At 37.5% G+C, this 26,236-nt stretch overlaps 1 protein-coding gene across 3 annotated transcripts in view; it reads left to right on the top strand.

Annotated features, from left to right (window-relative positions):
* Nucleotides 1-2,891: 2,891 nt before the first annotated feature.
* The window catches only part of LOC150087346 (small ribosomal subunit protein uS7), a 68,126-nt gene continuing 44,781 nt past the window's right edge, over nt 2,892-26,236 (top strand). Inside the window, exons 1-2 of one of the 3 annotated variants that reach the window (XM_090372006.1) lie at nt 2,892-2,963; nt 18,514-18,630. In XM_090372006.1, the coding sequence (XP_090228132.1) occupies nt 18,520-18,630 (111 nt within the window). In that variant the 5' untranslated portion in view covers nt 2,892-2,963; nt 18,514-18,519. Of the gene's footprint in view, nt 2,968-18,510; nt 18,631-26,236 lie in introns of all 3 variants that reach the window. The other 2 variants (XM_090372008.1, XM_090372007.1) reach the window with 2 other exon arrangements.

Here is a 26,236-nt window from a genome sequence, read left to right as displayed (position 1 = left end):
TAATCACACCAGAAACTAAAGAAAATACAGCGCCAAGGAGCCCGGAGTGTCCCTTGACACATGCCGATGATGCCACCGGGCCTCAGAAACGATCCAGCACTTCACGGCAGGATGCAAGATGATCACCCAGACTGAGTACTCTCATAGACACGACCAGGTAGCCAGGATAATACATCAGAAGCTAGCAAAGAAATATCAGTTGATCGAAGAAAGTGTACCGCACTACAAGTACCAACCGCAGGCAGTACTAGAGACCCCAACCCACGAGCTGTACTGGGACCATACATAGCGGTACTCAACACTCGCTACCTGCAAAAAACCCATGGGGAAAAAATCACAAAGTTCACGAACTTAAGACAGGAGATCAAAGAGATGTGGCATATGCAACAAGTAACGACCATCCTGATCATCGTATCAACTACAGGTATGGTGCCAAAGACCCTACATAACAGTCTAGTAGCAATAGGTCTCCCAGTGGAGCGTTATTCTATAGGCACAAAAGACATGTGCCTAGGGCCGCGACCAGAGGGGCCCCCAAAATCACTGCTTCAAAAACTCATTGCTGTTTTTTACTAATATTTTAAAGGATTTTTTTTTTTATCGGAAACTGTACTTTTTAACTGCCAAGGTCTATGAACTTTACTTGAATAATTTGAAAATTTTGTTTGTTTCGAAAATGTAACCGATTTTGGTGAAATTTTATATTTAGTACTTCTTCAAATACACTGGTGTGCAACACTAAAGGATCAATACGATTTCTATAGGTTACCACCACAAAATCTTTACTCAAGGTACTCTTTACTGATCAGAGTAGATTCAATCTCAGCAGCGATTCTGGACGTTAGCTAATCTGGCGAGAGGTTTGCACACGGTATCACCCTCCAAACAGCACTGAAAGGGATCGATATGGCGGTCGATGTGTTCTCGTGTGGGGAGGTGTTATCTTTGATGGACGTACACAACTCCAGATACTGGAAGGCGGTACTGTACCTGGTGCACGCTAATATACTGAGGTAATCCTTCTCCATGTGCGTCTGTTCCGACGTGCCGTTGGCCCGGAGTTTGTTTATGGATGATAACGCCACATCCCATCGTACTGCAGCTGTTGATATGCCTTTGGAAAGTGTGGACATTGTTCGTATGGATTGGCCTGCCCGTTCTGTGATCGAAATCCCATCGAACACATATGGGACGCTCTAGGGAGACGCCTAGTGGCACGTCCAAACCCACCAGAAAATATTCACCAGCTGAAGATGGCGCTGACAGTGGACTGGACGATGTTACCGCAAAAACTTATCAAAAACATTGTTCTAAGTAGGCACAGGCGGTGCAAAGTCTGCATCGACATTATGGGTGGCCATATCTCCTACTGAGGACCACCTCTTTCCTTTGTTCCATCATTGGCAGTGATGCATCTGTATCATGGCAGCCAGTGCTATGTTGCCATTTTTGAATAAAGTCCCTCTGTATCGTTTTGTTTCCGTTCTTGTGTCGGTGATGTTTCTTTCATCATTTCTGTACCTCACCACGTTCATTTGATATGCTTTTCTCATATCCATGCCATTCCTATGAGAAGCTACATGTGAAAACCTGACTGGTCCTTAAATTTTGCACACCAGTGCAGTTGAGTTAATTTAAAAAGTGAAGACTGCCTTGTATGTAACCGTCGCCGCGGGCCTCGTTATGCTTTAGGTAGTTCAGAGATAGAAAGAAAGCAGCCACGATCTTATCAACCAGCCTTGAGTGAATTCCGAAGCAGAACTGAGGTACAGCGGAATAGTGCGGTAGTTTTTGATGAGTGTAAGAAATCTAAATGAACGAGTAATAGAACATTAAATATTGAGTAACAGAAGAACATGGAAAGCTGAACTTTTTCGATAGGAACATTTTAACTTAAATATCGTAGTTATATTATTTTGTGTTTAGAATATTCATTTTAATTTGCCTTATATATTATATATTGACATATACAGCGGTACCCGATATATAGCGATAAACTAATGGTTTGCGTTTGTTTCTCTGGATGGAATATGGGGGTCCAGAAATTTCATTTTGCCTTGGGCCCCATGGAGGTATAACGCACCACTGCAGCGAACACCTACAAAGAACTCCAGTCAGAGAGTTCCTCGACCAATCCCCGGGAACTCACATCTGGTGAGTATGGGCTTGGCACACCCAGGGTCCTGAGTTGGATATCATCATTCTTCTCTTCCTTGGTGATTACCTTCTACTTCTCTCTCTCTCTCTCTCTCTCTCTCTCTCTCTCTCTCTCTCTCTCTCTCTCTGTCTCTCTCTCTCTCTCTCTCTCTCTCTCTCTCTCTCTCTCTCTCAGGGTAAGTTAGAATTTTTTTTTTTTTGGCTGGTGCAGCAAAAGCCTCAGGCTTCCTTGTACCATATGGCTAATGATAATAATAATAATAACAGTAACATCAGACTTAACAACAATCACTCTCTGTACTTGGTAGCAATACCCGTCACGAGATGGACCCCCAATCAGGGAGAGATAATATAAGAGTAATAATAATTTAACCCCAGGGGTTCACATTTTGGTGAATATGGGCTTGGCTAACCAAGGGTCCTGAGCGCAGGATATCATCATTCTTCTCTTTCTTGGTGATATCCTTCTACTTTGACTCTCTCTCTCTCTCTCTCTCACATGCACACACACACACAGGGTAACTCGGGAATAATTTTTTTTTTTTTGGCTGATGAAGCATAAGCGTCTGGCTTCCTTGCACCATATAGCTAATAATAAAATAATAATAATTACTAAACTTATATATATATATATATATATATATATATATATATATATATATATATATATATATAATTTCTAATTATTATTATTATGAAAATTTTGATAGTGTTATGACTTATTCACGACACCAGAAGGCGCCTTAGCCCGTAAGTTTAGTTTTGTAGCCCCTTTGGATAGTCTATAAGTTACGGACGTGTACTGAGTAAGTATGTGTTGTTTGAATATTATGTGGTTTATTTTTGAGTAGTGGATGTAGAAGTGAGTTATATTAGTTTGTAAATTTTAGATTAGGGTTGAAAGCGGTGTGGAAAAAAAAAATCTGTTGATAAGTTACAAAGTGTATTTGTTGTCACGTGTTTATTGTCATGGAAGGCCGCATTGTGTTCTCAACTGAGTTCGACTAATACCTCTAAGAACTGTAAAATTGAGGATGATAATTGAAATTACTATTATACTTTAAGAATTGCATTCTCTGTTTTATCGATTTTTGTCGTAGATCCCAATCATGTCAAAATAAATTTAAGCTTTAACTGTGGAGTCACTCCAAATAATTATGCCATTAGACTAATATAAACGAAAGTTGAATATATTACCATATATTCCCCTCAAGTCATAAAAGTAGAATTCAGCATTTTTAAACCAAGTGTACCAGTTATTTTCCATAAAAAAGGAACACCTGCCAAAAAAACCCATTTTTTTCTAAAAATCATTCTTGCTTTTTTTTTTTTTTTTTTGCTACAAACACATCAAACAGTATCACACCAAACCAGGTCATTTTATCAAAAAGAAATATGTTTGCATGACAAATTTGTTTTTACATGCCATGAACTTTGTTGTACATGGGTTTCAATGCAGTAAATGTTTGTTTTGTTTTTTGCTCTTACCCAGTTTCCTTAGAACACATGGGTACAATATGACAGAATTAAAAGACATCAGGGGTTCAAAAGGAGGACAACATAAGTAAAAGGGGAGCACATAGAATTGATAGAGCAGTGTTACAAAGATCATCAGGTGCATAATCTGAGCAAGATGAAGAATCTCATCAGCATTGATTTTACCCAAACCATTCAAGGCCTTATACACCTCATAGGTGCCTAGTCTCCTGATAATGCAATTTGCTGAACTTAAGCCTTTCTTGGTAAGAGCAACCCTTTGTTCCCCTCACCAATCTCGTTGCCCTTCTCTGTACTCATTTCAGTGGGTCTACATCCTTCCTAAAATGAGCCTTCCAGACCTGTATGCAGTACTCAAGCTGTGGCCTGACCATTCCATTGTATAAAGGAATAACACCACCTTATAGCTGATAGCAGAATTCCTGTATATCATTTACAAGACCCCATCAGTTGCTCTGGCAGCCTCTGCACTGTTCAGAAAACTTCATATCTGACTGCACAATTACTCCCAGATATTTTTCATTGTCCACTACCCTGAGTGTTATACTGCACAGTTGGTATGTCACTCTGGGGTTATTGCTACCCATATGCAGTAGTTTGCATCTGTCTGTTAAATTTCAGTTGCCACCTCTCAGCCCATCTACCCAACTTTTCTAGATCCTGTTATAGTAGCTTACTACTATCATTAACAATCCTTCCAACCTTCGTATCATTTGCAAACTTGGACATTAAGCCTGATATACCAATTTGAGTATTCACTCAAATTCAGTCAAGACTTCCCCATAACAAACCCAAGCTGTGTCTGAACAATAACTGCAGTATTATCAAGGTGATCCTGCAGTGTTTCTTTAACCAGTGACACCATTATTTTCCCCAGAACAAGTTAAACTAACAGGTCTGTAATTATTCATGTCACCCTTCAATCAACTTTGTGAATTAGGAATAGATTTGCACATTTAAAGTTTGTGAGGCCCTCCCCTGAGTCAATTGCTCATAATTATGGCTGAGAGTTTGTGTACTTCCTTTGCTGCCTCCTTTAATATAACTGGATAGATCCCATCCACTCCATTTGCCTTTCTAATGTTTAACTTCAACAATTTCATCTCCACTTTGCTCTCAGTTATTACAAAATCATTTAGCTTGCTGTTAGGGTTTAATAACTTTTGGCCTCCACTTCCCTACAGAATTCCTTGGGTGAATGTAGATGCAAAATACTCATTTAATTTGTCAGCTACCTGAGCAGGATCGTGAACAGTTGAACTATTGATATCAAGCAGACCAGTCTGATTTGTCCCCTTCTAGCATTAGCATTAGTAGAGGCATTTGATGCAAGAAAGCAAGCTTATGCATCATCAGCCAAAAAAAAATAAAAAATAAAAAATAACCACTTCCACTTCACCCCCATGTTCGTTCGAAATACCTGTCCAGCTGAGCCTTAAACTTATTTAGGCTATCAACTTCCACGACAAGGGATGGAGATCAGTTCCAACAACCAACCACCGCTGGCTAAAGGCAATTTCCGCACGTCTATCCTACATCTGTCTTTCCTCAATTTGAATTTATGCCGTATCAGGTGATTATTCTGAGCAAGAGGAAGAATTTCATCAGCATTGAGCATGCTCAAACCATTCAAGGCTTTATACACCTCTATCAGATAACCTCGCTGGTGCCTTGTCTCCAGACACTGTAATTTGCAAAACTTAAGCCTTTCTTCGTAAGAGCACCCCTTTGTTCCATTCACTAATCTTGTTGCCCTTCTCTGTACTCGTTCCAGCAGCTCTACATCCTTCTTGAAATGAGGCCTCCAGGCCTGTATACAGTACTCTAGGTGTGGTCTGACCATTGCCTTATACCAGGGAATAATCACCTCCTTATCCCTGCTAGAAAAATTCCCATATATCATTGACAATACACCATGAGCTACTCTTGCAGCCCGTCTGCACTGCTCAGGGAACTTCATATCTGCCTGCACAATCACCCCCAGGTCCCTTTCATTCTCTACCACTGTCAGTGTAGTACCACAGAGTTGATACGTTGCTCTGGGGTTGCTGTTTCCCATATGTAGTACTTTACATTTGTCAATGTTAAACTTCATTTGCCACCTCTCAGCCCATCTGCTCAACCTTTCCAGATCCTGTTGCAGCAGCATAGTGTCAGTAGTGTCCTTGACAACCCTGCCAACCTTCGTATCGTCTGAAAACTTCGACATTAAGCTTGATATACCATCATCAATATCATTTATAAATACAGAAAACAATAATGGACCCAATGCTGAACCCTGAGGGACTCCACTAATAACATTAGTCCACGATGAGCAGTGTCCATTGATTATCACTCTCTGTCTTCTCCCCCTCAACCACCCCTTTATCCATAGCAGCAATTTGCCTCCAATGACACGCTGCTCCAATTTGTGCAGCAGTCTTCCATGTGCAACAGTATCAAAAGCCTTTCTAAGATCCAAGTATATAATATCAAAGTTATTCCTTGCATCCAGTTCTTTTGTGACTGCATCATAGTATCCAATCAAATTGGTCAGGCAAGACTTCCCCTTAACAAAACCATGCTGTGTCCGACCTATAACTGAAGTCTTGTCTAGATCCTGTAGTGCTTCTTTAACCAGTGCCTCCATTAATTTTCTGTAACCGAAGTTAAACTTACAGGTCTATAATTACTTGTGTCAGCCTTTGATCCTCCTTTGTGAATTGGGGTCACATTTGCATTCTCCAGTTCATGGGTACCTCCCCTGAGTCCAAGGAAGCTCTCATAATTATGGTTAAGGGTTTGCTTACTTCCTCTGCTGCCTCCTTTAATATAACTGGATAGATCCCATCCACCCCAGGTGCCTTTCTTGTGTTTATCTTCAACAATTTCTTCTCCACTTTACTCTCAGTTATTACAAGATTCTCTAGCTTACTGCCAGAGTTGAATACACCTCTGGCATTCCCCCCGCTGAATAACTCTTCATGTGTGAATGTCGATGCAAAATATTCATTTAGTTTGTTAGCTACCTGAGCAGGATCATCGACATCAAGTGGACCAATCTGATTCATCCCCTTCCTTCTAGAGTTTACATAAGTAAAGAACTCTTTGCTGTTTTTCTTTGCATCCCTTGCCAAAAAAAACTCGTAATCTGCCTTCGCCTGCCTAACCTCCTTTGTAACTTGGTTACAGATCAACTTGTATCTATCATAGGCTTCTGTGACACGTGTTAATTTGTATGTATCCCATGCATTTTTCTTCTCTGCCATGTCTCATTAGTTCATCTGATATCAATTTAGGCCTAAACCTTCAACAATATTTCTTAGTTGGTATGTAAAGCCTAGTAGCTTTCAAGATAAGTTCTTTGAATGCTTCCCATTTTGAATTTGCTGTTGGTAACAAATCAGTTGGTCCCACTGTATAGAATTTAAATAGTCTCACTCCATCGTAGTCTCCCTTACGAAAGCAATAACCCTTCCCTTTACCCCTAATGGTAGTTACCTCTTTGAGTAAATCCCACTTCAGCACACTGTGATCACTGCCACCTAGTGATTCATTTAACTGCAGATTCTTAATGCATGAAGAATCACTACTGATAATCAAATCAAGAGTATTACTCCCTCTAGTTGCCTCCCAAACATGCTGATGTAGAAAACAATCATCCAATAAATCCACAAAAGCCTTGCTAGTGTGTGAGTGACCAGCCCCCAAATTCCAGTCAATATCTGGGAAATTAAAATCCCCCATTATAAGACTCTCTGATTTACTGGCCCACTATTTCCCTGTACAGTTTCTTATTATACTCATCAGAGTCATTAGGCCTATAGCACACTCCTACTCTCAATTTTGATCTCCCAATGCTTATGTCACACCAAACTGACTTGACACTGCACTGTCCAGCGATGTCGACTGGCTTCACTTCCTTGGATTTTATGTATTTCTTAACTAATAGCATAACCTCTCCTCCCTTCCTATCCTGTCTATCCTTTCTGTAGACATTGTACTCCCCAAATTTCAGTTCTGCATTCCTTATATCTGTGTGACACCACGTCTCTGAAATTCCAACAATATCTGCCTTTGATGTTTTGAGCAATACCTCAAATTCATCAAATTTATTTACTAAACTCCTAGCATTGGTGTACACTCAAGTATACATGCACCTGTTCTTTTTCTTAGCTACCCTAACACAACCCATGTGTTTACTTATACCCCAATGATTCCCAGCAGTCTCTGAAATATCCTGCATCTTATTTTCCAGGCTGCTGCGCCTTCCAATAGAAGCAGTGCAAGAATCACTTTCACCTCTGCCAGTGGCTGCTGTTAATCTATTAGTCCTTGTATCCCCCCAATCTAGCAGTTTTCCAACCCACCTAACACTGCCTCGATAGCATCAGCAAACATTTTTGCACCCTTTCTATTTAAGTGTATCCCATCCCTGTAGAAGCAGTCTCCTGTGAACAAGTACAGACCAGGCTGAAAAAAATTCTACCCCTTGAGCCTTGCACAATTTTTCCAGGGCCGAATTCATCGACAGGGCTCTCATATGCTCCCTCCTATCGTGTCTCGGCAGAATTGCAGACACTTTCAAATTCAACCCTAATTCACGGCTTTTTTTCAACAGTGACCTGTACTTGTTAAGTAATTCCACTGGTCTCCTACTCTTAAGTTTACATAAGTACAGAAGTCTTTGCTGTCCCTCTTTGCATCCTTTGCAAGAGATTTCTTGTAATGAACCTTCACTTGCCTGACCTCCTTTGAGACTTTATTACAGAATTGCTTATATCTACCATAGATTTTTGTGTTGCCTGATAATCTATATACATCCCATGCATTTTTTTTTTTCTGCCACAAGTCTCAGTAGTTCATCTGATATCCATTTAGGCCTAAACCTTGTACAATATTTCTTAGTTGGTGTGAAAAGCTTGGTAGTTTCCAAGATTAATTCCTTGAATGCTTCCTGTTTAGAATTTACTGTTGGTAACATCATCAGTTGGTCCCACTGTATAGAATTTAAAAACTGTCTTAGACCACTGTAGTACCTTTGCAAAAAGCAAAAACCCTTTCCTTTACCCCTGATGGTAGTTACATCTGTAAGTAAATCCCACATCAGTATACAGTCAATCCTCATATAACACGTGTCTACACTACACGAATTCGATCATACACGATTTATAAATAGGGGATACGATATCTTATATAACACGAACTGAATTCGCTTATGCACGATTTGCCTTTGTGTTTACAAGAAGTGGCAGTCGAATGCGGAATTACCCCAACTGAACGCAACACGATAGAAATGAAGAGAAGATCCTGAAAATGTATTTGTGTTTTATATCAGTGAAGGGGAAACACATTTCACCATAATAATGTAAAAAGCAACACAATTCCAGCTATCGCCATAATCGCAAATGCAATTAGATCGAGTTTACAGTTTATAACAGATTCCACTAGCAGAAACGCAACTGGAAATTGTTTTTATTGTTTTATGGTAGTAACCCCCAGAAATGTGCTTTAGTAAAATGTGAGGTGTTAATAGTGTATTTCTGCCTTTATGGTGTTGTTTATTCAGTTGCTACACACGCCCAGCTTAGTTTATGTGTATCAAGCGTGTCTTCTCGTTTGGTAATTGTGCTTTGTTTCCTAAAAATGAGTAAAATACTTAAAAGGTGTGAAAAGGAAGCATCCTGGTGAAGACACTACAGACTCAGAGAGAAAAAGAAAAGCAATATCGATAAACAGAGGCAGACTGGGTCAAAAATTCGTACCCGGGAAAATTTATAGTGGGCTCATACTATGGTTTGTGGCCAAAATCACACCGGCCTCCAGCCCGTCGGGGTTTTCCCGGTAAGGCTTATGGCCAGTCCGCCTCTGTCGATAGAGAAAAAATATGAAATTGTGAAAAGCTTTGAGCGAAATGAAAGACCATATGAGATTGCACGTGCTATGGACCTAAATGAGGCAACGCTGAGAATTACAAAGAATGCAGCGAAAATAAAAACAGTTTTTATAGCAGGAACAACTCCAAAAGTGTAATTAAAATCCATTAGATTAAGACAAAGAATTGGAAGAGATGGAACGGCTGTCATCTGTTTGGATAGAAAATCAAACAAAAAACAAGTTTGCTTACTATAGAAGCAAAAGCATTAGCAATATTTTATTACGACTATTACCTAATAAAATCGTAATAAAATACTTAAGTATTTTATTACGATTATTTATTGTGTTTGGTAATGTTTTGGTTACAAATGTGTGTTCAATCTTGGGTGGTCGGCACCTAACCCTGTTTTTCCCATAGGGCCTGTTGTTTATATTGCACGATTTTGCATTGCACGAGGATTTCTAGGAACACAACTATTGTGCTAAACAAAGACTGACTGTACTGTGATTGCTGCCACCAAGTGGTTTCTTTACCTGCAGATTTGTTATGCGTCAATAATCACTGCTGATAATCAGATCAAGAGTATTATTCCCTTTGGTTGCCTCTCAAACACTGCTCTAGAAAACAATCATCCAATAAATCCACTAAAGTCTTTCTAATATGCGATGTCCAACCCACAAGTTCCAGTTTATATCTGGGAAGTTAAAATCCTCTATTATAAAACAATCTGATTTACTGGCCCACTGTCAAATAACAAGAGGTTAAGAATGTAGAGAAAGGCTACATTGAAGAAGAGACCATTACCAAGTTGTGATCTGAGGTGCTTTGTGGACCATTCACCTCGACTGTGTGCTTAGAAGGGTTGTCTGTGAGAAAAAGATCGAGCATGTTTATTGTGTGGTCAGGCATTCTGGTAGGTTAATGAACAATCTGTGCGAGGTTATTAGTAATTGCAAAAGCCTTGGCACTTTGGTTAGCTGGAGATGCGAACATTAAAATCACACAGAAAATTATCTCACATCCAACTTTCCAAACAAGGAAAGTTGGCCTGGTGAAAGTCTACTTTCAAAGAGAGGGAGTCAGAGTTTTTGCCAGTGCAACAAAAGCCTATGCTTCCTTGGACTATATAGCAGATACTATTACTAGTTTGAAGTGATTAGTTTAGTTGGAAGAACAATAGAGATGAATTTGACAAACTGTAGTAGAGAGATTTTAAGCCAGAGAAGATCTAAAAGAGGAAATTTCTAATTACTGTCTCTGACAGGAGATATCAGAATGGTAATATACACAAGTACCACATTTGAAGTGAAAGGAATCATGTAGTAAATAATTTAGACAACTGAGATGAGCAGTGGTTGAATCAACCAGTGACTGGGATTCTGGCAAACTAAGTGGAAATTGACATTGTTGAGATTAGAACTGAGACCACATGTATTTGTGAAATGAATGAGGAAGTGTTTGGGAGGTTTAGATCTTTTTGCAGATAAGTTTTTCTATTAGTTTGACAATTCGTGGTGTATTCAGTATTAAGAAAAGGTGGGGAGGACATGCTTTATAAAGTAATGAAATTTTTGTACATGGCAAGAATATACTAGCTCCTTGACGTAACATGGCATCAACAATGCCCTCCACATACACACTAATCGGACTCCCTCCAGTCACTATCCGGCAGAGTAGAGGCAGCGACATTATACACTAGCTGATCCAAAAGCCTTCCAGAGAGTTAGCAATAGGTTTAGTCCAGTAGACCGTAGTAGCAGCTGGCCTGTGAACAGTTTTAGAGCCATACCCTTGAAATGTAAGTGGTGGGCATCATAAACTCAAAAAACATCAGTCATACTGAATGATGGAAGAGATAGGGGTGGTTGTTGGAGCCTTGCTCTGGAAACTAAACATGGGTTCCACCACTTCAAGCTTCCAGTAAGCAAAGTGGTGGTATTGCACCAGTTGATGAGTCATCTACAACCTAGTGTTGTCTGCTAAGACAGAGGGGGTGGTGTTTCTCCATGTGAGGTGGGCACCACACATCAATTCCTGCTCAAGTTGTTTTGCACCTGAGTGGTCATCTCCAGTATGCTAGGTGCCATATTTGCAAATGGCGATTATACTCAAGGTTACTAACAATCCTGCCATTGTAAAGGTGCAAGCAGAGAATTTGGCTGTCACAGACCAACCGGACTTCACCAAAATTAGGTCCACTTTACTTGAGTGTCACCTGAAAATCAGTTACATCAGCGTTTTAGACTCAGGTAGCAAGCCTAGCTTGGCATACCTGAGAGAATATCTGTGACAGCCTCAAGGACCAAAGTTATTGGCGAGTGTAATTGGTACATTTTGTTGAATGAGACCAGCTTGGATAGTATTTTATTTTTAATCCATTAAGTTTTATTCTTTGTTACTTCTATAAAATGGATTAAACTAATAATTACACTTCTAGGAAATGGATGAACTGAAATGGTAATTGTTCATATCAAATCAAAAATGGAAGCATTACCTGTTAGGGGATGTGCTTGTGATGAAACAAAAAGTTGAAAAAATTGGTTCATGGTATATATGTGGCTCTTTCAGGTAGTTACTCTGTGAAAACAAAATATTGCCTAAAAAGCAACCTGAGTAAAACTTGGCATATATTTATACTTAGAAAGTTTCAGTCATTGGTGTTCACCAAAAAAATAAAAAATAACTTTCTCTCGTGGGTCACCAGTCTAATGCAGCTCCTCCTGGGTTAAGCTAATGCTTTGTTATTGCATAACGATTTTCAGGTATATTTCAATTTTTTTAATAAAGGGACAGTTGAATACCAGCATGTTTCGTTTCTTACCGTTATGCACATGTAAAGTTTGTTTTAATAAAATTATTTTGATAAATTATGAGTTTTCATTTTTATGGAGTGAACTTGGTTTTGATTCATTCTTTAAAAATGTGTTTACTGTGATTGGTTAGTTGCACAGGATCGTTTTGACCTGTTTTTTTTTTTAAATCTTAGATGTCATTCTTTTCATCTTTGCAGATTATGTGAAATTTGGCAGGGTTGTTAATGACACTAATGACAGTACGCTGCTGCAGCAGGATCTAGAAAAGTTGAGCAGATGGGCTCAGAGGTGGCAACTGAAGTTTAGCATTGACAAATGTAAAGTACAGTCAGTCCTCGTATAGCATGATAGTTGTGTTCCTAGAAATCCTCGTGCAATATAAACAACATGCCCTATGGGAAAAATAGGGTTAGGTGCCAACCACCCAAGATTGAATACACATTTGTAGCCAAAACATTACCAAACACAATAAATTACCGTAATAAAATACGATTACGTAATAAAATATTGCTAATGCTTTTGCTTCTATCATAAGCAAACTTGTTTTTTGTTTGATTTTCTATCCAAACAGAAGACAGCCGTTCCATCTCTTCCAATTCTTTGTGTTGTAATCTAATGGATTTTAATTACACTTGAGTTGTTCCTGCTATGAAAATTGTTATTTTCTCTGCATTCTTTGTAATTCTCGGCATTGCCTCATTTAGGCCTGTAGCACGTGCAATATCACATGGTCTTTCATTTCGCTCAAAGCGTTTCACAATTTCATATTTTTTCTCTATCGACAGTGGCAGACTGGCCATAAGCCTTACCGGGGAAACCCTGGTGGCCCGGAGGCTGGTGTGATTTTGGCCATAAATGCTAGTATGAGGCCACTACAAATTTTCCCGGGTAAGAATTTTTGAACCAGTCTCCCTCTGTTTATTGATATTGCTTTTCTTTTTCTCTCTGAAGCTGTAGTGTCTTCACCAGGACACTTCCTTTTCACACCTTTTAAGTATTTTAATCATTTTTAGGAAATAAAGCACAATTACAAAATGAGGAGGCATGCTTGATACACATAAACAAACTTGATACTGAATAAACAACACTGTAAAGGCAGAGACACTGAACACATCACTAGCTCACATTTTACTAAAGCACATTTCTGGGGGTTACTACCATAAAACAAAAACAATTTCCAGTTGCGTTCCTGCTAGTGGAATCTGTTATAAACTTGGTAGTAAACTCGATCTAATTGCATTTGCGATAATACTGATAGCTGGAATTGTGTGGGTTTTTACATTATTATGGTGAAATGTGTTTCCCCTTCACTGATATAATAAACATAAATACATTTTCAGAATCTTCTTTTCATTCTTATCATGTTGCGTTCTGTTTGGGTGATTCCGTGTTCGACTGCCATTTCTTGTAAACACAAAGGCGAATCGTGCATAAGCAAATTCGGTTCGTGTTATATACGATATCGTTCCCCTATTTATAAATCGTGTATGATCAAATTCGTGTAGTGTAAACATGTGTTATACGAGGACTGATTGTGCTGCATATGGGAAGCAGTAACACCAGTGTAACATATCAACTGTGTGGTACTACACTGACAGTGGTAGAGAATGAAAAGGACCTGGAGGTAATTGTGCAGACAGATATGAAGTTTTCTGAGCAGTGCAGACGGTTTGCAAGAGCAGCCCATGGTGTCTTGTCAATGATATACAGGAATTTTTCTAGCAGGGATAAGGAGGTGATTATCCCCTTGTATAAGGCAATGGTCAGGCCACACCTTGAGTACTGTATACAGGTCTGGAGGCCTCATTTTAAGAAGGAAGTAGAGCTGCTGGAGTGAGTGCAGAGAAGGGCAACAAGACTAGTGAATGGAACAAAGGGTTGCTCTTACGAAGAAAGGCTTAAGTTCTGCAAATTACAGTGTCTGGAGACTAGGCACCTGCGAGGTGATCTGATTGAGGTGTATTTATTTATTTCGTATGATGTGATCAATACACGAAGGAACCAGTTTTTTCTTGCTTCCTTTGTGTATCGTGGCCGCGATATCCAACCAACCGGTTGGTTCGGCACCATCGTGATATCCAGCCCGAGGTGGGAATCGAACGCGTGACCTTGGGTTGCCAGGCAGGCACTTTACCTACCCGGCTAGCCCGGTCGGCATTGAGGTGTATAAAGCCTTGAATGGTTTTAGCATGCTCAATGCTCGTGGGATTCTTCCTCTTGCTCAGAATAATCACCTGAGAGGGCATAAATTTAAACTGAGGAAAGACAGTTGTAGGATAGATGTGTGGAGGTTTGCCTTTAGCCAGCATGTGGTTGATTGCTGGAACAAACTTTCATCTGTTGTTGTAGAAGTTGATAGCTTAAATAGATTCAAGGCAGAAGTAGACAAACATTTGGAGCAAGTGGATGGGTGAAATTAGGTTTTTTTTTTTTTTTTGGCTAATGGTATATAACAGGGGTGGGCATGCATGAGGTCAATGAGAGCTGCATTCCGGTTTTTCATATATTATATTAATTATAAAGAGCCACACCATAGTTACATAGTATTAAATGCACAAATTCAAATTTAATTTAATTTAATTAATGATTACATATTCTACACAAGTCTTAAGTGCTATGTAAAGTATACATATATAAGAAAATATAATTAAGAGAAAGAAAATACAAAATAATTATTTCAAAATTTTAATAATAAAAATTAAAATATAATAAAAATGCATTAATAAAAAGTATAACATTTAACGAAGACCTTTGGTCAAATCTTTGAAATTTGGCATAAAATTTGTTAAAGCCGTTCGCAGCAATTCAGTGAGAGGATGATTGGTCAACTGTGAATGATATTTCGACTTCACGAACTTCATTGTGGAGTACAAAGATACACAGCAATATGTTGTACCAAAAATTGAAATTAGATGGCAAGCAGTTTTCTTTAAATGTGGATATTTTGATTCTAGCACGAGTTTCCAGTATTCAATTATAGAAGTAGATTTGTGCTGCATTTGCAATGCATGATCCTGTTTCATCTCTAATAACTCCAGTTCCCCAGCCGCTTTTTCAACAAGTATTATTTCAGAAATTGGAAATCCATCTTCAATAATATCACAAATAAATGGGCTCACAAAATATGCAAATGCAGATTTCAAACTTTTCAAATCTTGAAACCTATGTTTGAAATCTGCTTGCATTTCTTCCAATTTTTCTTTGTATTCGTCTAACTTTTCTTTGATATTAATTATATTTGCTTTTACTCGTGGAAAATGATTAAATATTTTGTTCTTAAGATCGTGCACAAAAAGCTGAAGTTTAGCTTCAAAACTAAATAGTTTGTGACAAATGAATAATAATTTTTTCTTTTCCTTGTAAAGCCAAATTAAGTGTTTGCAAATGTTCCATAATGTCTGTAAGGAACATTAAGTCAGAAAGCCAAGTTTCATTTTCTAATTCTGGGTATTTTTTTTTTCTTTTTCTTTTTGTAAATGTTATTGATAGGATTTAGGAGTTTCACAAAATGGCTCAAAACATTGTAAGTTGACAGCCATCTATACAACACACCATAGGGATAAATCACTGGGCAATTCATCTGTTTCGTCATTCACTCGCAACTCTTCTAAAAAGTTCTTAAATTGACTGTGTTTTGGCATTTGTTCTAATTAAATTCACAATCTGCAAAACAATCTTCCACACATTTTCGTATTTGAAGTACTTTGCTTGCTCTGAGATGCTTGCGGTGAATTATGCAGTGAAGAGGTAAGAAACATGGAATTTTAGGATTGTTGTTTAAAAGACCAATGAGACCTTGGTTTTTCCCTATCATTGCAGACGTTCCGTCAGTCGCAACACTTACAAGTTTATCACGAGGCAATTCAAACCTGTTCATTACTTCATCAAGCGCATTTCTAACATCAATACCACGAGTTGTTTCGATAAGAGCTACTAGGCCTAACATTTCTTCCTTCACATTTACATCTGCAGATACATAGCGGACAAAAACAGCCAATTGTGGAACATCCTGAATGTCTGTAGACTCGTCGAGAGCTAAACTAAATGCTGTACAATTCTTAAAATCGCACATCAAACTATTTTCAACAATTTTTACTAATTGCACCAATACGACGCTCAGTTGTACAGCGTGACATAGGAACCTGTGCGATCAATTTATGCAGTTTTGTATTATCTGGATCCAAAACTTTAACCACTTCTTCCAAGTTTCTTTTAATAAATTCTCCTCCCTATGGAAGTTTGGCACAAGCAATATTCCAAGCTATCAAAAAACTAGCTTCGTTTCCTCTGTCATCTTCACGACTAAAAGGAGACAAGAGTCCTTGTTGCTTATGAAGACCAGATTGCAAGTACTTAAGTTTCTCTGTTTGCAATTTTGAATTGAGTGGATATTGAGTTGAAAAGTGGGGATGACTTACTTCATAATGTCGACGTAAATTGCTTACTTTGTAGTTTGCAATTGTAACTTTACAAATAAGACACAACGACTTTCCATTATTGTCAATAAAAGCAAAATTTGCTACCCATTCTTCTTGAAAGATTCTATTTTCTTGGGCGAATTTTCGTTTTTTGATATTTTCTGAGGTCATGTTATCAAAAAATTTAAATAAATTTAATTCCAGAGTCTGAAATTGAAACTCTTATGGGGGGTTTGGTCACGTTTTCTACCCACTCCCGGTGTAGTGTTGCACAAGTCTGCTGATTGCGCCAGCAGTGTAATGCGTGCTGATTTATTTATAATCAAAATAAAAATAGCAAAATATCTAGACATAAAAAAAAAAAATAAACACAACATAAAATCCATATAACAAAATATTAGTTACTTAGTTCAGTGAATAAAGTTCGGAAATAATACCAAAAAAAAAAAAACGGATTTAAATTTTCAATGGGAGCCTCACTTAATGCAAAGCCGCATGCGGCTCAGAGAGCCACATTTGCCCATTGTTGGTATATAATGCTAATATTCTTGAGCAAGAAGAAATATTTGAAAATTTAGCTACTTTTTCTTTGGAAAGATGACTACCAAAATAACCATGTTACCCAAAACATCTGCCATTTCCAGTATCATCAGTTGACATAAAATGCTCATTTTTGAAGTTTGGATCTGTGTTTTCTACTTTCCATTTCAGCTTGTTTGAAAAGAATCTTTGAACATACTGTGCAGTGTTTTTTAACAGTAAAAAAAAAAATTAATTAGTAGTTTTAATGCAGTTCTTTGTTAATAAAGTGACAGTTTTTTTGCCACATTCATAAATCTTGATTTTTCAGTGGCATTTTAAAAGTTCTTATTAAGGTCTTTCATTGTTTATATAAATTATAATTGAAAAGGCCATTGCGGAAAACTGGGGCCTGGTGATATAAACCAGTATAAGCCGAATGTATTACATTCGGCTTATACTGTATTATGTATTATATTCGATTTACATTTGGCTTATACTGGTTTATGTTTGGTTTAGATTTAAATTACTTAGCATATATTGATCATCACAGAAACAGAGAACCTCTTGTCGTTTTTTGCTTTCATTCTGGGTGGTTGGCCCCAGTTGAAGTCATCTAGATTGTCGGTAAAAAGCGATAATAATTTTTTTTTTTTTTTTTTTTTTTGCGCTTTCTTAGGTATTATTAGTGGATTGATTTGCTTATTTTAATGGTTCTTTATATTATCCTTAATATTATATATATATATATATATATATATAATATTAAGGTTATATATATATTATAATATATATATATATACACACACACGGATATATACAGAGAGAGAATCGGATCTAACAGGCAGAAAATTGAGTAGGGGTGCCGCAAAATAAAATAAATTACTTAGGGGTGCTGTTATTAAAAAAAGGTTGGAAACCACTGCTCTAAATAAAGGAAGCTTTCACATCACTTGAGGTTTCTCACATATCCAATGGGCTTCATTACTTATTACTATACTTATACATGATTTGAGAGAGAGGGAGAGAATTTTTTTTTTTCTCATACGTGTGCATTGCTAACCACTGCAATATGAATTTTGGTGAATGAGTATTTATTATGAGTTTAGCTGCTTTTAAAATAATATTTTGATGTTAAATTAATCCTCTTCCTGTGTAAATATTATAGTTATACATATATGATTTTTTATGTAAAATGGCACTAATAAATATTAATGTTTACTGAATTATGTTTTTGTGCATACATTAGCAGCACAAGATGGGTGACACCTGGGATGATCCATGTCCTGTTGTTCAGGAACAACCTGAGATAAAACTGTTTGCTAAATGGAGTACTAGTGACGTTGAAGTTAGCGATATCAGTTTAACTGTAAGTTTTTCTGTCTCATTTGTCTGTAAAATTTAGTTTATTTAACAAAACTCAAGACCTGTAATAAACGTATATTTATACAACATTTAAACTATATTATTTACACATCACTATGTGTTCAGGCGCCTCCATAGCCAGGTTGGCAGGAGCAGAAGTGCGTAGCACACGCTTCTTGATTAGACCGGGGTTCGAGCCCGTGACCACCAAATACAGCGGATGTGGAAAGGTCAGGGAATGACCACCGCATATCCCCAGAGCAATATGGCCTTAGTTGCTAATGCTCCTAAAAAAAAAAAAAAAAAAAAAAACCCAAATAACTGTGTTCAATTTTTACCATAAGCAGATTGTACCTCTGTCATAATCTCCAGCCAGTTTCTTTGATGATTTACACCTTTGCAAATCAGTGTATACATATTCGCTGGTGTTCAAAGAAAGTGCATCACCTAGGAATTTCACATTTCTAACCCTTTTTCATGAAGGTAGGTTACATTAATGCCTAGCATCACAAATAGAAATATAAACAAAAGATATTTATTAATAGTTAAGGCAAAGCTAAGTTATATTTGACGGGTGCTCTCAAAATATTCCAAAATGAGCTTTTTCAACCTTTATACAACAGTTTTGGTAAATACAACAATTATGGTTGCTATCAGAAGCCCTCAATTTGCTTTAGTTTATCAGTTTAAATGGAAAACAAAATGAAAAGTTCACCAGGTACAAACTAATATTTAGTTGAACCGCCTCTGGCCCTGATGACAGCAGCACACCGTCGAGGCATTGACAAGATCAATTTCTGAAGATAATCAACTGATAGTTCGTGGTTCCAAACACGAATTATGGCTTCCCGAAGTTCACAAAGGGTCTTTGGTTTCTTTCTAGCAACTGCAAATTCCACCCGATGCCAACCGTTCTCTATAGGATTCAGGTCCAGGCTGTTTTCTGGCCAGCTAACAGTTGTAATGGACCGTACTTCCAACCATTTTTTCACCTGTAACAAACGTAAAGACATTACTGTCGAACCTCTAATGCAAAAATGTAGCTAAAGTAACTACAGAAGTGACTACTTACACTTTCACTTGTCAGTTTGATGTGTATTTTTGTTCAGTTTAGCCTTTAGCAGTTTTTGCTATCCTAAGTGTAACTTCTAGTCAAAGAAAGGATATCTTGTGCTGCTTACAAAATTTTACTTTGTAACCAATGTAATGCACTTGACGAATGTAGCTATATTTTCCTCCAGAGTTAGCTGTTTGTAATTAGTGTTCCACTCATACATTCTTTTATTGAATCTCTAGCTGAGGGGAGAAACTGAGCATCTACAATAATTCATCTCTCACAAGTCCTGTTTACAAATTTACCCTGCGACTGAATACTGAATATGAAGCAAATATACAGCCAATTTTTAAGCTAATTTTCCTCTTGGAAATACAGTAGTATGATGTATAGTAGATATGTGTATGTACGGTATTAACTTTTTCTAGTTTCCAGTATGAAATTGCTAGTTCTTTGGCTTTTATAGTTGCAGTTCGTTGCACTTCAAAGAACTAGCAATTCTTTGAAGTGCAAAGAATTGCTAGAGAGAGACAAAGCTTAAATACAGTGGATTCCAATTATTTGGGCCACCGGTTAATCAGGGCGGCCGTTTATTTGGGGCAAATCTTAAAAAACAGAAACCAATCGAGAAAATAGCCAGGTTTACTTCGCTTAATTGGGACAGCATGTCGTTTATTCGGGACAGGAGACCAGCACTGGAGATTACCCTACGATTGTCTCCGACCGTACACATAGTTCAGTCGGATTTCTGGAGGTCACAACCATAAAACAATTAGCAGTCACCTGTTTATTGGGCTTTTGTGTTAGTGAAATCTATCATAAAGTGATAGTAAACTCGATCTTATTGAATTTGCGCTAATACCGACATCTGGAATTCTGTGGGTTATGATGATGAAATGTGTTTACACTTCCATGAAATCCTCAATCATATAAAAAAATTAATTTTCAGATCTTCTCTACATTCCTATTTATAAAGCTTTGTAACTTGTTACTCCATTCTCACTTGCGCATATGTATTGTGTTACTTGCAATTTGTGTGTGCCGTGTTCATTTTATTGATTGATCCACAAATGTCAGTGAACAGAAATGTCAACAAGTTCGTATGTACATATTACAGTACGTATTAATTATTCCGATTTTCATGTATCATTTAATTTTTTAATTTGTAACTTTTATCTTTACTTTTATAGCCTGTAGATAATATTCCTCCTATTTTCGCTAATTAGAATCTCTTTAATAGAATTAAAATTCAATTCACAAACTTGATCACAATGATCTTACTACCCATTGTATGGTGAACGGTACTTTACTATGGCGAGTTCGTCGCAATGTGATTTTTGATTGTACAGTGAATCAATTGTAAAGGTTGGGGGGGGGGGGGTACATTGTATTTTTAACTATTTACGTGAAACTTCGGATAATTGGGGCAGCCGCTTAATTGGGCCAAAATGCACTAGTCCCGATGTGTCCCAAATAATCGGAATGGACTGTATATATAAAACTTTGTCTCTTTCTCTTTTTTTTCCTTTTAAATTCACCTTCATTTTTCAGTCATATGGGTGGTTGCAAAATTCAAGGTTTTGCCACTATACAGCATAGTAGTAGAACCTTAGCAACTTAACTGAAATGTGTTTGTGGTTATCAGAATATTGGAAAGAAAAAATTTCATCTGTCAAACTGTTCAGGGATGAATCTATTATTTAATTTTCAGTGTGATTATAATTTTAGCAAAAAGTACAATATTAATCAGCCTAGCCTCTAACTGCTTTTCCCAATAATAGGTTGCACAATGTGGCACCCTCTATTATTTGGAAGTGACCATAAAGCTTAAAAATAGACTTAGTAACACAATGGGGATAGAAAGAGATCATAATTACATAATTATACACAATTTGTTCACAAGCATGCAGAACAGTCCTTTTATAGAAGGCTCTTCTGCATTCTTGTGAATTAATTGTGTATAATATGAATTATTTTAAACTTTTTTTTTTTCTCTTAATTTCTCTAAAAGAATTGACATAAATATTTAACTGTAAGAAATATACCGCAAGAATACACATTAGAGCATTGAAAATCTGAATGTCAGTAATCCGAACGAGCCAGCATTTTTTTTATGCTGGTGCCATAAAATTGAAGTAAGCACTGGTTATTGTGATCACGTTTGCGAATTGAATTTTGATTCTAATAAGCGGAAATGGATGAATATTATTGAAAGGCTATAAAAATGAAGACATAAAGCACAAACTTGCAATTTTATTACCTTACCAATTAACAAAATTAAATGATACGTGAAAATCAGAAGAATATTACTGGTTAACAAAATAAAAAATAAATTTACCTTACTTACATAGCTTAATTAATATACATACAGTACAGCTAGGCCTCGCATAATGCGAGTTCGATTAATGCGATATTCAGTTAACGCTATTTGAAAAATTATACCACTTTTCACCTTACACGATGCAAATTTACAGTTAACGTGATCTCTTTTTTTATGTGATAGTTGAAAAAGATTTGAATTGCGTGTTAAGCTTACCGCGAGTCGTACGGTCAATAAACAAACGTTTGCCTGCTGCCCGCCTCGGTGTGTTCCATCAACCATCGGAAGAAGACGTGTTTGTCTCCTGCTAATAAAGTCAATGCAGACTTGCATTTAAAAATTCAAATTTTTAAACGAGCGAGATGAAAATGTTACCGTGAAGGAGATAACGGTAAAAGAATTAGATGAAATCTTTCGTATTGCATAGAACCTCAAACAAAAGGTTCGATGTTCTCTGCAATATTTATTTCGCTAGGGCCCAGAGAAGATTGTTGTCAGCTATCGGAAATTGATTGATGAAAAGAGGAAGTCAACACTGTTCAAATATTTCCGCAACAGTAATTTCTTCATTGTGTATTTTATGTCAGAGGTTCCCAAAGTTTCTCGGTTCAAGGCGCCTTTAATGTCTTAGTAATTTTTTCAAGGCGCACCTAGACCAAAAGAAATACCTAACAGTTTCGTTTAGTAGTTAGGTCCAAACAACTTAATGAGAAATGCTGAAACTGTAAACGACCTTGAGCTAGTAGTTCACGCGGTGTCCGACAGATGTCGAGTATCGCTGTGTTTCCCTCAAAAATTTAAAATATTCCGCGGCACACAGTTTAAGAACCGCTGTTTTATGCAATAAACATTTAATTCCATAATTATTTTCATTATCTTTTACATTATATACAGTTAAAAAGTTATTTGAAAGGTATTTTTAAAATTCTTTATGGACATTCCAGAAGGTCAAGGACCAATTATAATTTTTCCTATTGGTTATTTGATTAACACGTTTCCGTTTTGCGCGATGAATTAATCGCGTTAATCGAGGCCCACCTGTACTACTAAACATAACACCTTGTAACCTGATATGGTATACTCATGATTTTATTTCGAATGTCAAGAAGTATTGGGAACAAAAAGGTAAAATGGGCAAGGTCTTGCTAAACCTAGACAAATGCCATCACATCCTTCAGCAGAAGCAGTGAACAAAATAGACTACAGATCCGAGGTCATGTTTCTTCCATCAAATGTTACTGCATTCCTCCAACCGATGGACCAGGGAGTCATCAGAAAGTTCAAGAGAAAAAACAAGTCTTGCATTGTTTACTTTTAGCAACCAATAAGCAGAATCGAACTGAAAGAGATGATCAACTTGTTTTAGTCAATCCCTGAGTTTGAAGATTGCGATGAAGGTGATGCAAAGGTGTGGACGGGAAATGATATTGATGCTACAGGCTTTCCTGTTTAAAATGAAGCTGTGAATGTAAAAGAAACTGGAGCATCCTGAAAATGATGCGGATGAAGACAACAACGAAGAAAATTACCAACACTAGGCCTATGCATGGTGATGCATTTTCTGCACTAGAGACTGTTGATGACTTGGTACAAGCAACAAACTGAATGCTGTCCAACTCAACTACTCTTGCCGAAAAGAGTGAGAGAGCAAAGAAACAACGTTCAGCAGCAAAAAATAAATAACTATTTTTGTTAAAGCCTATACATGTGTTATTGTGGCTGAAAGTTTTTTTTTTTTTTTTTTTTTTATGAAAACCCCAAACACGAGAGGTATTAGAGCCTATAGTGCTTAGTACTATGTATGGGTTGCAGGTTGAGAAGATGAAAGAAGATATTTGTTAACATTAGACTTGAACTTCTGTAGACTGTAATTTTCAGAAAATACATATGAAGGAAGGTTGTTTCAAAAAATGGCAGTTGAATGAATAAATGAGGAAAATGAAAAGTTGGTTCTGTGAGTTTGAACTTGGACAGTAAATGGGTGGTTGGACTGTTTTGAAAAAGAGAGTGGGAATTATAGAAGCCAATTCAGAAGAACAGTGCCCATGGAAATATCTGTAGAAAAGGCATGCAGCAGAAACAGAATGTCTATGAGAGATGAGTCTTTAATTAACCTAATTGCCCTCTCTTCAATGGAATCTAGAAGCCCGAGAAAGGTTTTTGGAGCACCGCCCCCAAGATGTGGGAACAATATTCTGTGGTAAGGCGGATTTGCCATTTGTACAGAGTGAACAGCTGTTTGGAAGAAAAGTAATGTCGAGAGCGAAAGAGAAAACCAAGTTTTTTAGATGCAGAGGAAGCAATATTTGTAAAGTGCTTGTGCCAAGAGAGATTAGAAGTCAGGGTAATCCCCAAAAAAAAAATATATATATCATCTTGCCTAGAAATCGGAGTGTCACCAAAGATAAGCATAGGAGCAGATGAATCCTTTTTGCGAGATATAAGACAGGACTGAGTTTTAGAAGGATTGAAATAAACTAATTTGTCTTTATCCCACTGGAGAATTACCTGGAGTTCAGCATTTAACGAACTGGTAGCAGATATTTGAGAAGTTGAAGCTCATTGAGCAGGGTGAGGTTTCTCAAACTGGAAAGTGGAATACAATCTGCTATCATCAGCAAAACTATGCGTAGGATTTCCGGTAAGTGGAAGAAGGTCATACAAGAGGGACACAGGCATTAGTGGAGAAGTTAGAAGAGAGAAAGCCATCTACCATCACTCTCAGTGAGCGATGAGAGAGAAAAGTGGATAACCAATTACAAAAAAACAGTTAGCATACCATAAGATGGAAGCTTGTTTAGAAGACCTTTATGCCAAACACGATCGAAAGCCTTTCAGATGTAAAGAGCAACTACTTGCGTTTCACCGAACCTTTCCATCGAATTTGTCCCATAAATGGGTGGCGCCTCCGTAGCCGGGTGGGCAGGAGTGGCAGTGCGTAGCACACACTTCTTGATTAGACTGGGGTTCGAGCCCGTAACCACCAAATACGGAGGATGCAGAAAGGTAAACCCAAATAACAACATAACAACCATAAATGGGTAACATAAGCAAGAATATCACCAGTGGATCGACACTGACGGAATTCATACTGGCGATTGTTGATCAGACGGAAGGTTTCTAAATAGTTTGAGTTGGTGGTTAATTGATTTCTCCATTGCTTTAGAAAGAGTAGAAGTAATTGCAATGGAATGATAATTGGATGGGAGTGATTTGTCACCCTTTTTATTAACTGGCTGGATATGAACAAATTTCCAAGCAGAAGGAAAAAAAACACCTTTGGAATAAGAAAATGAAAAAAGGTGGTAAAGAGCAGGAGCACAGGTTTTGAGAACTATTGAAGAAGTACCATCAGGACCTGTGACTTTCTTAGTACCAAGATTTGTCAAAATCCTTCTGACATCCTTTTGGCAGAAGACTACAGGAGGCCTTGAATGGAGCATGGTGCGACGTGTTTTACCAAGATCATTAATTCATGAGTTGGAAGAAAGATGGGATGCTAGCAGATCAGTGTTATTCTTGGCTGAAAGCCAAGACATTCTTGACAACAAACCACCTGGTTTGGACAGAGGTGGAGCAAAGATGGGCAAAAGTTGCGGCCAATAGCTTTGGCAAGAGACTAGAATGCTTGGCTACCATTATGGTAAGAAGTAAGTTTTCTACTGTTAGCCTGTTCAAAATGTAGTTTGGACTGATTAATAACTGCTTTACAATTGTTGCCAATTGTAAAGCAGTTATTAATGTTTCCATGTTTCCAAAGAACTGGAAACATGCCAATTACGTTATGCAACATTTCTCTCTTGAACAGCCTTAAGCACGTTTATTGGAAATCCAAGTTTAGAGAAAGGATGAGATTTTAAAGTAGAGTGTGGAATAAAGGATTCCATTCCTACAAGAATAATTTCACTGACACGATCTGAGCAAATGTTGACATCAGAAGTTTTGAAATAGTAGTCCGACCAAGGAAAAGAAGAAAAGAAATCTCGCAGATCATCCCATTTTGCATTCTTGTAATGCCAAACACGAGGTTGGGAATAGCCATGAGATAAAGGCTCCATTGGAGAAGAGACAATCGCCAGGTTGTGATCTGAGGTACCTAAAGGACCACTCACTTCGACCGTGTACTTGGATGGGTTGTTTATGAGAAAAAGATTTAAGTATGTTGCCTGTATCGTTAGGATTGTTCGGTGACTAGAAAATGGAAGTCAGCTGGAGTTGTGAACATTAAAATCGCCA

This window comes from Mastigoproctus giganteus, chromosome 4, assembly GCF_048544385.1.
Source record: "Mastigoproctus giganteus isolate SK-2022 chromosome 4, ASM4854438v1, whole genome shotgun sequence".
In the NCBI taxonomy this organism is placed as follows: Eukaryota; Metazoa; Arthropoda; class Arachnida; order Uropygi; family Thelyphonidae; genus Mastigoproctus; species Mastigoproctus giganteus.
This window is presented reverse-complemented; position numbering and strand designations above follow the sequence as displayed.